Here is a 14,919-nt window from a genome sequence, read left to right on the forward strand (position 1 = left end):
CAGAAAGTTGTGACATTTGGGATCTATTCCTAATGAGGGACAAGCAAGATGAAGAGTGCGGACCTCCTGGTTCCTGCCTGCTCTCCACTCACCAAAGAAGGAGTGTGTTCTTCCTTCCTGTTGGCCGGGCACTGCTTCTCTCCTCGTCCGTCTCCCTTCAATTAAGTATTCCTTTGGGGTAGGTCATAGGATTCAGCGCTGCCTTTACCAGCACTTCTCTGTGCTTCCTGTCTGGCCTGGAGGAAGCTCCATTCAGACATCAGACCCTCGTTGCTGGAAATCGTCCGTCTGTCTGTCTAGCATTTTGAGAAGCCATATCCAGACTTCTGCTCATGTCTTGCTCACTTGGCCACAGCCTGGGTTATTGGTCTGTTCTTCATGAAGAATTAAGTTTGGAGTACATGGCTCTGTCCCTCTGTCCCTTCCTTCCTTCCTTTCTTTCCTTTTTTCCTTTTTTTTCTTTTGTTTTTCTGGAGACAGGGTTTCTCTGTGTAGCTCTGGCTGTCCTGGAACTCACTCTGTAAACCAGGCTGGCCTCGAATTTAGAAATCTGCCTGCCTCTGCCTCCCAATTGCTGGGATTAAAGGCGTACGCCACCACCACCCAGCATTGTCCCTTCCTTTCTTCTTCCCTCACAGTTGTTGGAGAGATGACCAGTGTGGCTGACTGGGCTCTGACTACTCTCTCCACAGTGGCAGCCATGATGGACACTATCAGGTCAGAAGGCGGTAACAGTTTCTAGCCTTGTCTTCACTTTGATCACTGGGCTGGCTTGTTAACAACCTGCAGAGTGTTCTCTCATCCCAGCTGTGCCTGAATCAGGAGACGGTTATTGCCATCAGACAAGAGAACAAGTGTGGATGGCCTAGTCCAAGATGGCACAGAGCACTCAGCCGAGCTTCAGTGAGAAACCTGGCATCTCACTGACTTAGGGCTCTGAAGAAACATGACATAGATGCCAAAGCCAAGCAACGCAGGAACCACTGCGTTCTGAGGAGAGGGAGGATTTCAGGCAGAGAGCCAGCAACCTGGTGTCAGGGATGCTCGATGAGAATGGACAGCTAACTTGATTGATTGGACCACAGTGTCTGTGTGGTCCCCAGGCATTTCCAAAGACTGTCATTGTCACCACTGACCCAAGTCCTCAAAAGCTTGCTCTATCCTGTGATCTCCATTTCGGTCTGATGTCCTGTTCTCCGGTCCTCCCCTGGCTCTGTCCTTCAGCCTGCCACCCAGTGGATACTCTATGTATCTTGGTTGGGTGATGGCATTAGGTCCTTCAACACTAGATACAGTCCAAGTTCTGCCTCAAATCCACATTGCACTACTGTTCTCCGGCTGTAAGAGATTCAGAGGGAGAGAGTGTGTGTGAGCCGAGAGAGGGCTTGATTGATTTTGCAAAGCATCCCTACGAGGCTCCCAGACCTTACCTTGGCAGTTTTCCTATTTCTAGGTAGCCTAACCAAGCAGATGGAATAATGTGGTCCATTCCACAGGGGAAGGCCACATCTTCTGACATGAATTATTCTAATCGACAGCTTATTTCAATGAGCAAATGCAGTTAACACACCCCAAACTGATTTTGTTGGTAAACATCACCCAACTGTTTTCTTATTAATTTACCTTGGCAACACCTCTCCATCATGCAATTATGTGGGATTTTAGACCCATATTTACACCCATCCCACACACACCTTATGCTACCTCATCTTCTACTACTGTGTTGAGGGAAGGGATACTCTCTTAGGTTTCTGCAGAACTTTGTAGAATGTTATTGGGAGATGTCAAAGACACTTGTTCCCAGGAGTGTGGTGGCAGTAAAAGTTAGGGGCCACCCAGGGCTTGGGGAGAGGCCACCTGGGAAGAGAAGGTGTTCTTTGGAATCTGAGGGGGAGGAGAAGAGTCCTTAGGCCAGGTGTTTTCTGGATTTTCATTCAGTTACTGTAAGGCCAGACTTTAGAATTTTAAAATGCCTCCCCTTGAACTGTAAGTGCTGGGAGACAGGAAGGGCTGAGAAACACAGCATCCTCACCAGGAGCCCAGATCAGCAGCAGCAGCCCCTGGGAAGTTGTTAAAATGCAAATTCTCAGGTCTCAGTCTAGACCTACTGAGTCTGAAGCTCTGCTGTACAGCCCAAGTATTACTTTGCAGGGGAGTCCCATGAGATCAAGCTGAAGAACCAGTGCACTAGAGACTAGGAACTTCAGACACTCCCCTTAACAATAACTGTCCTCAGGGTTGAGGAGATGGCTCAGTGGGCAAAGCGCTTGCTGAACAAGCCCAACAACCTGAGTTTGAATCCTCAGAACCTGTGTAAAGCTGGACCCAGTTGTGCATACATCCAGAATCCCCACACTTCTATGAGAGGATGGGAGACAGAACCAGGAGAGCCCTGGGGAGTTTGAACCCTGTCTCAGCAAACAAGCGTCTACTCCCGGGTTGTCCTGGAACCTCCAATGTGCTTGCTGAGTAATACACACACATGAATGTGTGCTGTGCATACAGGGCCACATCGGACCCCTCTGTCCACCAAACACAAAAGTAAGTGGCTTCCATCTTCCCCATGTCCCTCAGAAGTCCCATCCCTGGTTCCCGATTGCAGCTTCAATCCTTGAGGCCTTCCCCTTAGGGTTGTATGTGCTCAGGTGCGGTGGGACTTAACTCCACAGTTTTTGGCTGGGAGCAGAGTTAGATAGGACAGTTTTTCAGCCGATAGAAAGTTACAAGTCCCATGAAGCCCAGGAAGGCCTGTCTTTTTCAACTAACTGTGACAAGCAGTTCTGTGATTTCGTCATGGACGTAATGTTCTCTTCTATCCAACAGCCCAGGCTTCTTCTGGGACACTCTTTTTTGGTTTTCAGCCTTTCCAGTTCTATTTAAGGAACATTCCAGAACATGCCCAAGATGGCTGTCATACATTGTCTCCCTTGTATGGCCTCAGCCCTGTATATGAGATTCTAGCTGTGTGGGTCTCCTGTCTGTGAGTCTCTCCACAACCCCTAGGTATTTATGACGTGTCTCTCCTAACACCTCTCCTTCCCTATCCCTCCCTCCTGTTCTACCTCCTTTCACGAATGTGCTTGAAAACATGCATACCTGACTGCCCACATATGCACACACACACATGCAGGCCCACATAAACCTTAACCAGAAGTCTGGCACCTTCAGGGTAGACTCCATGCTTCTTGGCCTGGTATCCAGAGGCCTCCATCTGCTGGCACCTCCCCGAGTCTAGCCTTATCTCTTGTTAGCCTTCTTTGTGAACCCTGCCTCCAGTCAGAAGGGTCTACTTGGGAACCCTTGATAAGATAAGCAAGCAGAACTAGAGACAGTGAGTCCAGAACAGCCATGGGCAGCTTCTAACTCTCAGGTTTAGAACAGATTCACTTGGATCTTTGCGTTAAATAGTGCAACCTAGAGAATGTTCTGTGGAGAGAGTTTTCAACGGCTCCAGAACACAATGGTACTGTCTTTGCTTCTGGAAGTTCACCCATCATAGCTTTCTTAGGACACCTAGTTTTGAGTAGTCACTTGATGGCTATTGTCTAGAAAATGTCCCCGCTGGTTGAATTGTGGGAACATACTGCAATTTGCTGGTGTGCTCCCACCTACCCTCATATCCTAAAGAGCACTACTGCCACCTGGTGGCAGCTACCTGAAACATAGACAAGAGTTCATTTCATTCATTCCTTCACTTATTCAGCATTCTGTGAATGGTTACCGAGTGACAAGCAGGCGTCTCCTGGCACTGGGGGTACAACACTGGGCCAGATATCATCCTCATTAAAGGCCTAACTTATGCTTGGAGTGTAAGTATATAGAGGTAACCATGGTAGTGTGGATTTGGGGTGCTGTGGTAGGGAAAAAATGGTCAGGCCCTGCTTTCTGGGATGTCCTAGGGGCCATTGTTGAGGGGGCATCTACTCTTGAGTAAGAGATATTTAGGAAGGAACCTAGCCTATGAAGGAAGGATGAGGTGTAGGTGATCTAGGGCCTGTCATAACTTCATGAACTAGGATGCCTTCTCTCTCTCTCTCTCTCTCTCTCTCTCTCTTCTCTCTCTCTCTCTCTCTCTCTCTCTCTCTCTCTCTCTCTCTCTCTCTCTCTCTCTCTCTGATAGTACTGAGGATTAAGCCTAGGGCCTATGCTTGCAAGTGCTCTGTCACTGAGCTCCAGCCACGGCCTTAGAGCAAACCTTTTCAGTTCACACTGTTCTTAGGGTGTGGGGAACTGAGCCTTGGTTCAGGCAGTCCCAGATCCCAGAGGGTCTGTGAGGTGTGCTAACATGAATATTACATGCAGACAGACCCAGAGTCCCTGTGAGGCTGGGAGCAAGGCTCCTGGAAGTTGGATAAAGCAGAACCCAGATCTCAGCTGAGGCTCTAGGTAGTTGGGAAGTTGAAGGTTGACATAGCATCCCCTTAGGAGCTAGTACCTCTCCACGCCTGTCTCCAGAACCTGCCGAGCCAGATTTAGCCTTGCTTGCTAGCCTGTTCTGATGGCTCATCTCACAAAGAGTCCCTGGAATTGACTGTGTAGCTCATGGGCTCCCTACCAGGGACAGGAATGCTCTATATCCTCCAACCTAATGGTTTTTCCTCTTAGGCCTGACTCCATCTCCCAGCCTCCTCTATAGTTAGGTGTGGCCTCATATCTGAATCCAGGCCAAGGCACAGAGTGGTAGAGATCTATACGTCTTCCAGGCCTGACTTGCAAAAGACCATCTCCCAGAATCCCCTTCTCTTTCGTCCCATCGGCTAGTTGGCTATGGATGACCCAGCACAGATGTCTGAGGATCTGTTGAGTGACAAGCTTATGGGATGAAGGGAGCCTGGATCTCCAAACACTGTGTGGAAACTCCTCACAGGATGCCTTCTTTTTGACCATGATGCGAATGGCAACTTTATAACTATTTCCTTACACTATTAAGGATTAGCAGATCTTTGTTACAACATTATTCTTCCTGTGCTTCCCCCTAGACCCAATTCTAATAACCATGTCATTCTTTGGGGACAGCGGGGTCCTGCTATGCACTGATGATTTTCTTGGAGGCAGCTGCTGCCTACACTCCTGACTGATGACCCATCTTCTGCTCTATGAACACTGGCCCTGTGTAGATGTTATGATGCCCTCTTCACCCTGTAGTGGGATGTTCCCGCGCTGACAACATAAGGAGGGACACTACGATCTCGCTGTCAACCTCTGTAGAGCCTGCATTCTGCTTTCTAGGCATGCAGTCTGTTTCCTCCGTGCCTGGCTTGCCCAGTGACTGGGAGGTGACAAACGACTGTTCCCGGCTCTAACTTGCTGAAAGCTCTCTGACTTGCCGCAAGGCAGTCGAGCCATCTGCTGACTCTGCATGTTCATAGGCAAAGCGTGTCTCATTGTCAACATGTGGTCACACTCAGCCATGAGACGTGCCAAGAGAGAGTCTCTGACAATTTAGGACGTGCCAACAGCTCACAGGCTGAGATCGTAGGTGACATATATTGATGGAAAGATGGAGAAGTGAAGGAGGCAGGCTTGGCCATAACTGGAGAGCAACATCAAGAGCAGCCTGTGGTTGATAACACTGTCTACTGCCTTCAGATGATAGACCCAGTCCAAATCTAAATGATCGTGTCACTTCCATGCCTCCCTGAGAGGAGGACCTGTGTGATGCTGACACGTGGGTATTAGACTCTCATCTGATGAGCCAGATTTCATTTTAAATAATGTAGCCAGACAGGATGCAACTGGTCCCTAACTAGTATCTCCCTGCTGCCCTGCTTGAAGCTCTTTAATGGTTCCCCAACTCCTCAGAGGGAAAGTACCTACTGTCCCACATTTCTCCTACACCCAGTCCAAGATCCAGCCTAGTTCAGGGCCCTAGCATTCTCTACATTTTTTCAGGCACACAAAGCAATGGCAGTCAGTACCTTGTGCAAATCCAATGAGTCATGGTTTCGAGAATGAATGAGAAGGGGGAGATTTGCAGACTAGCAAGAGACTCGAGCGTGGAGCACAGACTTGGCGGAGGAGGAATGAATGTCTTTCTAAATACAAGCACAGTGGGATCAGAATCCTGTTCAGTTATCATATCAGGGTTCTTGTGGTCTAGGCTGCTGTCTGACAGAGCAGCTGCCAAGGAACCAATGGACTGAACTGCAGTGGATGAACGAGGGGACTTGTGGGTATACTGAGGAAGGCTTGGTAGGCAGAACTCACAGGGATTGGCGCTTCACTTATGGTGAGAGGTGGGAGTGTAGGAAGAGGCAAAGTCAAGGGTAAGCCCATGTTTCTGGCTTGGAGCTACAGAGACAGGATATGGCTGAGGTGCAGCGGGGATGGAAGCTGCAGCCATGAGTCTAGTTTTAGATATTTCCAGTCGGCAGCATCTGTGAGATAGTTGTCAGGGGGAACCCAGTGGGCAGCTGGAAATATCGGTCTGAAACTCAGGAATGAGAATGGAGCTGAAGAGGACAGACTGGAGAGCGGTGGGCCCGGAGGATGCTAATGACAGGCAGGGAGGAGAGACGGCAGCGAGACAGGCGGTATGCTTGCACAATGAGATCGAAAATATGGTCCCTGCCCTCACAAACCAATACAAAATCAAGATTTGACATAGACCTTAAAGCTGTTTATGCACCTGTCCATATCTCCATAGCAACCCCGAAGCAAAGAGAGAGCTCTGCCCTTATCACAGGCAGGGAACACACACAGATGGCTGCTGTCTTTCACAAGTCTACAAATGCATGCTACATCCTCATACCTCATCAGGCACAGACAGTGGCACCTGGTTCAGCCCTCTCTAAGCTGACTTTTCTCTGGCTCTGACTCTCTACACACACCACTCCCAAAGCCATCATGAGGGTAGCCACAAGGACCCAAATACCAAATCCAAAAACATGTTGGGAGCCACTGCACTTGAGCAGTCAATGTCTTTCAGCAGCGCTCTGTTTTGTGGAAAAGACAGGCAGAGATTGCTTGCATCAAGTGCTTGCTGTGTTGAAGTTTTGCTAAGCCAGCTACACAGAACACATCTCTGTCCCCACAACTCTGAGAAGTGGGGAGAAAAATTGAGATTTGGAGGAATAATGTAAGCTCCTAAGGCCATCTGAGTTAGGGGGCTACAGTGAGAGGACATTTAGGAAGAAAAAGGTTCGTGTCCCTCAGCACTGAATATGACTTCTCTGTGATTTTCGTGCTCTCAAGAATACACCCTCCTGTGTGGTGCACGCCTTTAATCTCAGCACTTGGGAGGCAGAGGCAGGTGAATTTCTGAGTTCGAGGCCAGCCTGGTCTACAGAGTGAGTTCCAGGACAGCCAACGCGACACAGAGAAACCCTGTCTCGGAAAACAAACAAACAAACAAACAAAACAAAACAAAACAAAAAAACAACCAAAGAATCCACCCTCCTCTTGACCAGATTTCTCTGTTCTTCCTTGCAGCATGTCCCACCCCCCTATGTGTCTGTGCTTTGTGTGTGTGCATACGCACATGTGTACATGTGTGAGAGAAAGTCAGAAGTCAATGTTGGATGTTGTTTCTTGGGATACCATGTACCTTGGTTTTTGAGACAGGGTCTTTCATTGGCCTGGGGCTTTCTCAGTAGGACGCGGTGACTGCTCAGCAGGCCTAAGGGATTCAACTTGCCTCTACCATTCCAGCACTGGGATTTTATGTAAGCTTGTGCTACCCCAGCTGGCTCCTTTGTGTGTGTTCTGGGTATTAAAATTGGATTCTGTTGTTTACACAGCAAGCATCTTACCAACTGAGCCATCTTCATGTTCTCTCTCCAGGCTACTTCTCAAACACTGTCTGGGTTCTGTGTGTTCAGGGGGCTTGAGTTTTTGTTTTTGTTTTTTTTAATGGCTCACCATCCCATCCACATGCAAAGGTCTCTGAAGATGGAAACCATTCTCTTGCCTCGGGTCCTTCTCTTCACTGTTACAAGTCTGCCTTCCTCCTCAGCCTTGTGACCTGTGAGGTCCTTTATGTTCTTGTGCTTAGGCTGCAAACACTGGAGCCACTGCCCTTTCCTTACCTAGGCTCTTCCCTGGACTCCTCCCCTCCCCTCATGTCCTCAGAGTGCTGCAGGGGAGAAGTTAGAGAGTCAGGCATTACCTTTGCCATCCTTCATCCCCTAACCCACCTCACAGAATACTATTATCCATTAGGCCTTTCCAGTGCCTCAAAGATAACACTCCTAACCAGTTTCCATGCCTCCCGACTCACTCAGAGCATTGTCTCCTACTTGATGACCCACTGCCTCTTGGCTGGACAATTCCTCAAAGGCATAAACCATCCTATCTACCTGATGATGGATATTTCTAGAAGCAAATGTGATCGTGGTCACGTTGCCCCCTAATTTTACCTCTTGTTGCAGCTTATTTCTGACTCTAGAATGAGGCGTAAACTTCTTGGCTGGCCCACAGTGCCTTGCATGATCTGGCCTGAGGGTCTTGCTGTCCTCCCCATTCATCCTCAACTTCTGATGCCTTTGCCTCAGTCTCAGCTATGTTCCTGTGTGGGGCACACCCCAGAATGCTCTTGATGTTCAATCTCACTGATTTCAAACCTTTCTCCAGTCTCCTTCCCCCTGATTTTTATCCCCTCTCTGTTCTGTGTATTCATGTCACCAAAGCTGTAATGCTGATGGAACTTAGGCATGAGGGTCTCCTTGCCCATCCATAAAGATGAATTCTTTGTTGGCAAGACCTGACTCTTGTATGATGAGACTCTATTTCTGGTGCCTAGTGCCTAGGAACTGCCAGTGCGTTCTCCAAAACTGGCCAGAGTGTCTCTAAAGTATTAGAGGTCAATGAGGAGATAAGAATGAACGGGGGCAGTTGAGGTTTTGAGTTTTCTCAAGGGGTCCTATTGCCTTCTTCAAGGAGGTGTAGCAGGCTACTTTATGTAACTGCACAACTCTGCCTTCCAAAGAAGCCAACCGCACAGAAAACCAAATCTCTCACCATGGACTGACTACACAAACAGGGTCAGTATTCCAAGACCCAGACTGGATCTTAGCTTTTGTAGGAAAGAAACTCTGATGGGCTTAGAGTCAGAATCTATTGAGAGTCTGATTTTCACACAGGGTTGGGACAGGTCTGACGTCACTGACTCCCAGTTGCTCCAGCTTGGAGCCCAGGAATGGGAAGCGTTGCTCACCTCTTCCCGGGGTTCCTCTGCGGTGATCTATTGAGGTGCTTGCATAGTGCTAAGGAGGTTCCGTGAGCCTTTGTTCAGGGCTAGCCTGGTATTGAATGTTCCCTGAGTGTTCAGCTCTTTTTTGCCTCTGTCTTGCTTTTCCTTGCTTTTCTGTCAGAGACAGCCAAGCTTAGCACTGAGCAGCTGGGAACCTTCCATCGAGAAGTGAGGCACCTCTTATTCACACATGCAGTTCTTAAACACGGGAATATGGAGGAAATACCATGGGATTTATGGAGGAAAAGCTTTAAAAAGAAACACAAGACTTAAGTCAAAACAGTTGACTCAACTTTGGGGAGATGTCTGCCTCAGGGTAGGAGGGAAAGGAGACGGAGTGTGGAGACAAGAGAAATGCTCTGTAGGGTTGCCTGCTATGCGGACCACTTCACACACAGCTCTCAGGATCAGGGGCCGGGAATCCATATTGCTTGGACAGAAGGTAACACTTGCTTTTTCATCCAGCTAACCCACTTCTAAGAGATCCTTTGAAGTCAAAACTGGAACTGTGAATGCCATTCTAGAGAGGGTTGGCTAATTGACTCCCCTAGTAACCATGGAGTAGAGCCATTGAAACCTTGCTCTGGATGTAGAAGTGACACACATCACAGAAATGTAGATGTGAATACAGCATAGGAGGTAAAATGTCATGGATATAAGAACTTTTTCCCACATGGAAAAAAATATTGATATATTAGGGGCAGTGCTTTAATATGTCAACAGAATGTCCCTACATTGTTTCATGAACTTCAAAATTCTAATAAATCCTTAATTATGTTACTTTCTCACTGAAAATCCTTTAGGTCACTTATTTCTGGCCCTTCCACTTCATCTTGGCTAGCTTACTGTTTCAGTCCTTGGTTATTATCTCTGTCCAGCAGCAGACAGAGAAAGGGTGTGGTCTGTCTTCATTTTCTATTTCTGTGATAAAGCAACACAGCCAAAAGGAACTCGGGGAGGAAAAGGTTTATTTCATCTTGCAGGGTGTAGTCCATCATCCAGGGGAGTCAGGCCAGGAACTAGAGGCAGGAGCTGATGCAGAGGTCATGGAAGAGTGTTGCCTGCTGGCTTGTTCTCCATGGCTTGCTTGTTCAGCCTGCTTTCTTATAGAACCCAGGAACATCTGAACAGCATCACCCACAGTGAACTAACTAGGCCTTCCCACATCAATCACTAATCAAGACAAGTCCCTAACGATTTGCCTATAGGCCGGTCCTATGGAGACATTTTTTAAAATTAAGAATTCCTCTTCCCAGGTATGTTTAGGTTTGTGTCAAGCTGACAGAAACTCACCAGGACACCATCTCTTCATAGCGTTTGCAGTTTCTACAGATCGCAGGTCACCTAAGGAGATCTCCAGAACTGTTATAAGGATGACAACATGAGCTTAGTGTCCCTAGGGGAGTGAGCAGCCCTTCAGAAAGCTGGATATCTGTGGCTGGCTACGTGCATTCCAAAGCATTGGCAGTGAGCATCAGGGGGAGGGGATATGTCATGTGTGAGCATACCTCATCCATAGGGTGACTGACATAACAGACACTTTCAGGATGGAATGGACGAGCTAGCTTATACCATGACAAAACTATGGGACCTTATTCTAGCCCCTCTCCCTTTCTGGGTTTCTGTTTCTCTCTCTATAAATAAGACTTCGCCATGATCAACAAACATTTCTCAGAGCAAGTTTCTTAGAGTACTGCATCTGAGCTATGTTAATAAATGCCCCTGAGGAGGGTTCTGTGGTCACAGGCACTTGGGCTATGCTGCTGGCCACATCCCACTCAACATTCCCAGGGCATATCAGCAGCTCCTTAGCTCTGAGTGGGGCTGCAGTAAATAAACTTACTGATTAATGTTTAGACCAGCCCTTCTCATGCTTATTTCACCTTGGACTCCTTAGGGAGCACTGTGTGTGTGTGTGTGTGTGTGTGTGTGTGTGTATGCACACATGTATATATGTTGTTTTTCCCATCAGCATTGCTCTGGCATGTACACTGAATCCAGTCACATCTGAGAGAGAGGGAGAGAGAGGAAGGGAGAGAGAGAGAGGGAGTGCACAGGCCTGCTGACATCACAGAATGGATACTGATGGGAGGGGACACAAGGAGAGAAAGTCTAGAAGTTCTGGAACACCTGAATGCAGGTGGGCCACCGGATTGGGGCTACAACACAGGTATCCAGAATGAGAAGGCAGGACAGTCTGAGAACTGGGAAAGGCCTTAGTGGCTGGGAACTGCACCCTCTCGTCTCCAGTGGTAATTCATAGCCACGGTTTTGTAGATGACTTCCATATTTAAATATCACCATCTGATGAGGAGGTTTTAAAAGCACACACCCATGCCTTGGTTTATTGTCCTGTAAAATGGGACTAATCCCCAGGCTTTCTCTGCTAAGCCTGAGCTTGGGGGTTGAATGAGTTTAAGCACATTGAAGACTTGAGGACTAGTATGATTGGCATGTATCAGGATCTCCACAGCTGGTGTTACAGGGACTGACGGTTGTGGTTTATATTCTTAACCAAGGTTCCATTCTGACCTGACAGTCTACTCACACACACCTGAGCATCTTCCCTCGGCTTTCTCCATCTCTGTATGTCTCCATACCACACTAGGGGTCCGGAAGTTAGGGGTGGTCCTTTCTCATCGATCCACCTAGATTTTCCGAAGTGTTCATTTCTAATATCTCATTCCCACTGATCAGCTCTGTTCTATCTCCCCAGTCTAGACCAAGCTTCCAGATCCCTGGAGGAAGGTGGCGGTCTCTATAGTGACCTCTCTGCTTTTCTTTACAATGAGTCTTTCAGCCACGGCCTGAGAGACCTGTGATGAATGCAAATGTGGGACAGAACATAAAGTGAGGACTCTATAGCTCTGTCTGGCCTCTACAACATCTGCTCTTTCTCCAGCTACCTCTGCAGTGGGCCTTACCTATTCTAGGATCATGGGTCTTACCGTAGTACTGAAAGCGCAGAAAGGTTTTCCTACCACCAGGCCTCCATTCATGTCCTCTTTATGCTGTCCTGAAGCTCTCTATAGGACAAACTGCTTTTCCACAGGCAAATCTCAGCGATGGCTTGCCTCTCCAGGGTCTTCCCCACAATACCTCCTAGCAGGCCATCCCACAGGCTGTCCCCACAACTCCATTTTTAGGGCCTTCAGAACACTGGTCTGTGCTAGCAATTACTTCTTCATTTGTAGACTGTTCATCTATCTGCAAAGAAAATTCTCCAGGGTTGGGGGCTAGCATCATTTGTGAGTATGGCAGATGCTGACCCCATATACACCATATGAATGGATGAACAACGCCATGGTGAGTATTTCCTCGCTCACCCAACCTTCTTATCTATCTTCAGGATGAAACACACTGACTAATAAGCAAATAAAATCATCCAACATCTTTCATCAAATTAGATCAGAGCTAGAACAGTCAACCCACACACGACTATGAGTGAGCCTTTACACAACCAACAAACCCGCCAACTCACGCTGTGAGCGCTCACCCGAGGCAAGATCTATGGTGTGCGCCAATACTCTGAGCATGCCTCTCAGTCAGGAGCTGGCGTCCTATAACCAATGAACGTGGAGGTAGTTGGCTACAAAGCAGACAATGGTTTCCACCTGCCCCCCCAGATTCCATGGGGCATTCAGAATTCCCCGGTCTATGTCACCACTGAAGTACAGATTGACAAAGGTGTAGAGAGGCAAATCTTGGAGGAGGTCTTTCTCTGAGGAATGCTTACTTGAGGAGCAATTGATGGTTACAACCATTTTGCTTCTTGTTGACTAGGAGCCCATCTGTCTGCTCCTGTTTCTGGGGAAGCTAACATAAATGTTTATTGACAACACAGTCATCAAGAAAATAAAGTTGCTGATTCATTGCCTTGCCCTGAAACCCTTTGTTTCTCCCTCTGCTTCCTTCCTCTTTATAAAGAAAGGCACACTCTAAGAAAGAGTGCTTTTGGGGGGACTCACTTGATGGGGTGTGCTGCTGATAGCCGATTTCTCTCTCCACTGCCTACATAGAGATTAGGACTCCTATAAGGGCAGGAGAGCAACCCCCTCTTGCCTCCTGAGAACCTCCCCTCTGGCGTCTCAGAGGAAAAATGGAAGTGTTGGGGCTTCTCAAGTTCGAAGTCAGTGGTACCGTAGTGACTGTGACTCTCTTCGTGGCTCTCTTGGCCCTCCTGAAATGGTAAGTGCGGCCAACCACAGGGACTGTAACCCTAGAAATGTCAGCCCAGGAGCCTGTGGTGCCAGGTGGGGTATGCGGGCGGGCGTGTGTTTTTCCTCTTGTCTAATCTAGAGGGAGTTGAGTATTAACACAGCTTCGGAATTAAAAGCAAACAGCCAGGTTAATCTTTTGCTAAAATGCATGAGATTTAAGTGTCAGGAAATGCTGGTGACTTGGTGACTGGGAACGCTACACGTAATTAAGTCTGAAAGAAATGGAAAAAGAAGCGGATTGGAAAGGCATCAGGGATGGCTAGAAGGGCTTCCTCCAACCCTGATATACCCTACTTACCTTGGTTTTTGAAATCGTTTCATGTTGGGTTTGCAGAGAATTCAGCCTCTTGGCTCACATCAGGTTAAAGACATGGAAGCTCTTTGGAAACCTAACTTTGCTGGTGACAGAGATGTCTGCAGGTTTAAGGACAAAGTGGTAGAATAAATTTCCTAATTTTCTAATATGTGGTAGAAGGGAATGGGTGGCAAATTAGGTGCCAGGTGCCACACCCATGAAGCTGGGGACCCAGAAGGAATCTTGAACTTAAGCTACAGTGTTGCTCCCCGTGTGCTTGTTAGTTCAACAGCAGACCTTGTTTTTTAAAAGCTGGCTTTAAAAGTGATGACTGTGAAGGAAAGACCTCACAATGAGCTACATTTGTGTCTATCCAGCGGGGTCCTTACATTTCCTGGAGCTACCCATGGATTCCCAAACACCTGGATTTAGCTGTCTCTGGGTTTTAGGGGAAAGTGGAAAAAAAATAATAGAGCTGAAAGAGAGTTTCGATTTATGTTTCTAATGGTAATAAAGCCTCCTGTAGATTAATAACTGGGAAGGCACTTTGAAAAACATCAAGCATTATGCAAATTTAAGGTATTATTCTTTTGGAATTTGCATAGCTGAAAGTGGAATGTGCGTTTGATGTTCTCTGATGATGAAATGACTTCTTGGAAATTGGCTCTGAAGCCCAGCATTGGGCCCAGTGCTCTTTTGGTTTTTAACTGGTTTAATTATTATTATTTTTTTGAACTTTTCTGTCTCGGCAGAGCTTATCTGGCATTGGAACCAGCCACTTTGTGAAAAAAAGAGCAAGGGGTAGCCCCTTGCCCCAAACCCTAACAACCCACTTCAATGTATTCTTAGTCTCTGTGGAATCTAAAACAAAGTACGTGACATGCAGTAGGGGCATAATAGATGTCCACCACTATAATTTCCTCCTACTAAAGGCATAGGGAAGCGTGCTTGTGGGTGGGGAGGACAAGAAGAACACATGGGTAGTGTGTGCAAAGTCCTAGGTTTAAACCCCCATACCGAAAAAGAAAAGTCTTTAGTGGTTTGCTTTATGTGTATTCTCATCTTTTATTAATGTTGTGATTATGGGCTAGGGCTATAGCTCAGGTGGTAGAGAGCTTGCCTGCATACACAAAGCCCTGGGGTGGATCCCTGGTACCATGCACACAGGGTTTAGTGACATTAATCTGTATGTAATCCCAGAACTGGGGGAGGGA

General features: G+C 47.5%; 1 protein-coding gene across 3 annotated transcripts in view; it reads left to right on the forward strand.

Moving 5' to 3' along the window:
- Nucleotides 1-13,121: 13,121 nt before the first annotated feature.
- The window catches only part of Tbxas1 (thromboxane A synthase 1), a 175,031-nt gene continuing 173,233 nt past the window's right edge, over nt 13,122-14,919 (forward strand). Inside the window, exon 1 of one of the 3 annotated variants that reach the window (XM_031381610.1) lies at nt 13,122-13,378. In XM_031381610.1, the coding sequence (XP_031237470.1) occupies nt 13,290-13,378 (89 nt within the window). In that variant the 5' untranslated portion in view covers nt 13,122-13,289. The remainder of the gene's footprint in view (nt 13,379-14,919) is intronic. The other 2 variants (XM_031381609.1, XM_031381607.1) reach the window with 2 other exon arrangements.

Source organism: Mastomys coucha, unplaced genomic scaffold (genome assembly GCF_008632895.1).
Source record: "Mastomys coucha isolate ucsf_1 unplaced genomic scaffold, UCSF_Mcou_1 pScaffold20, whole genome shotgun sequence".
NCBI classification, from domain to species: domain Eukaryota; kingdom Metazoa; phylum Chordata; class Mammalia; order Rodentia; family Muridae; genus Mastomys; species Mastomys coucha.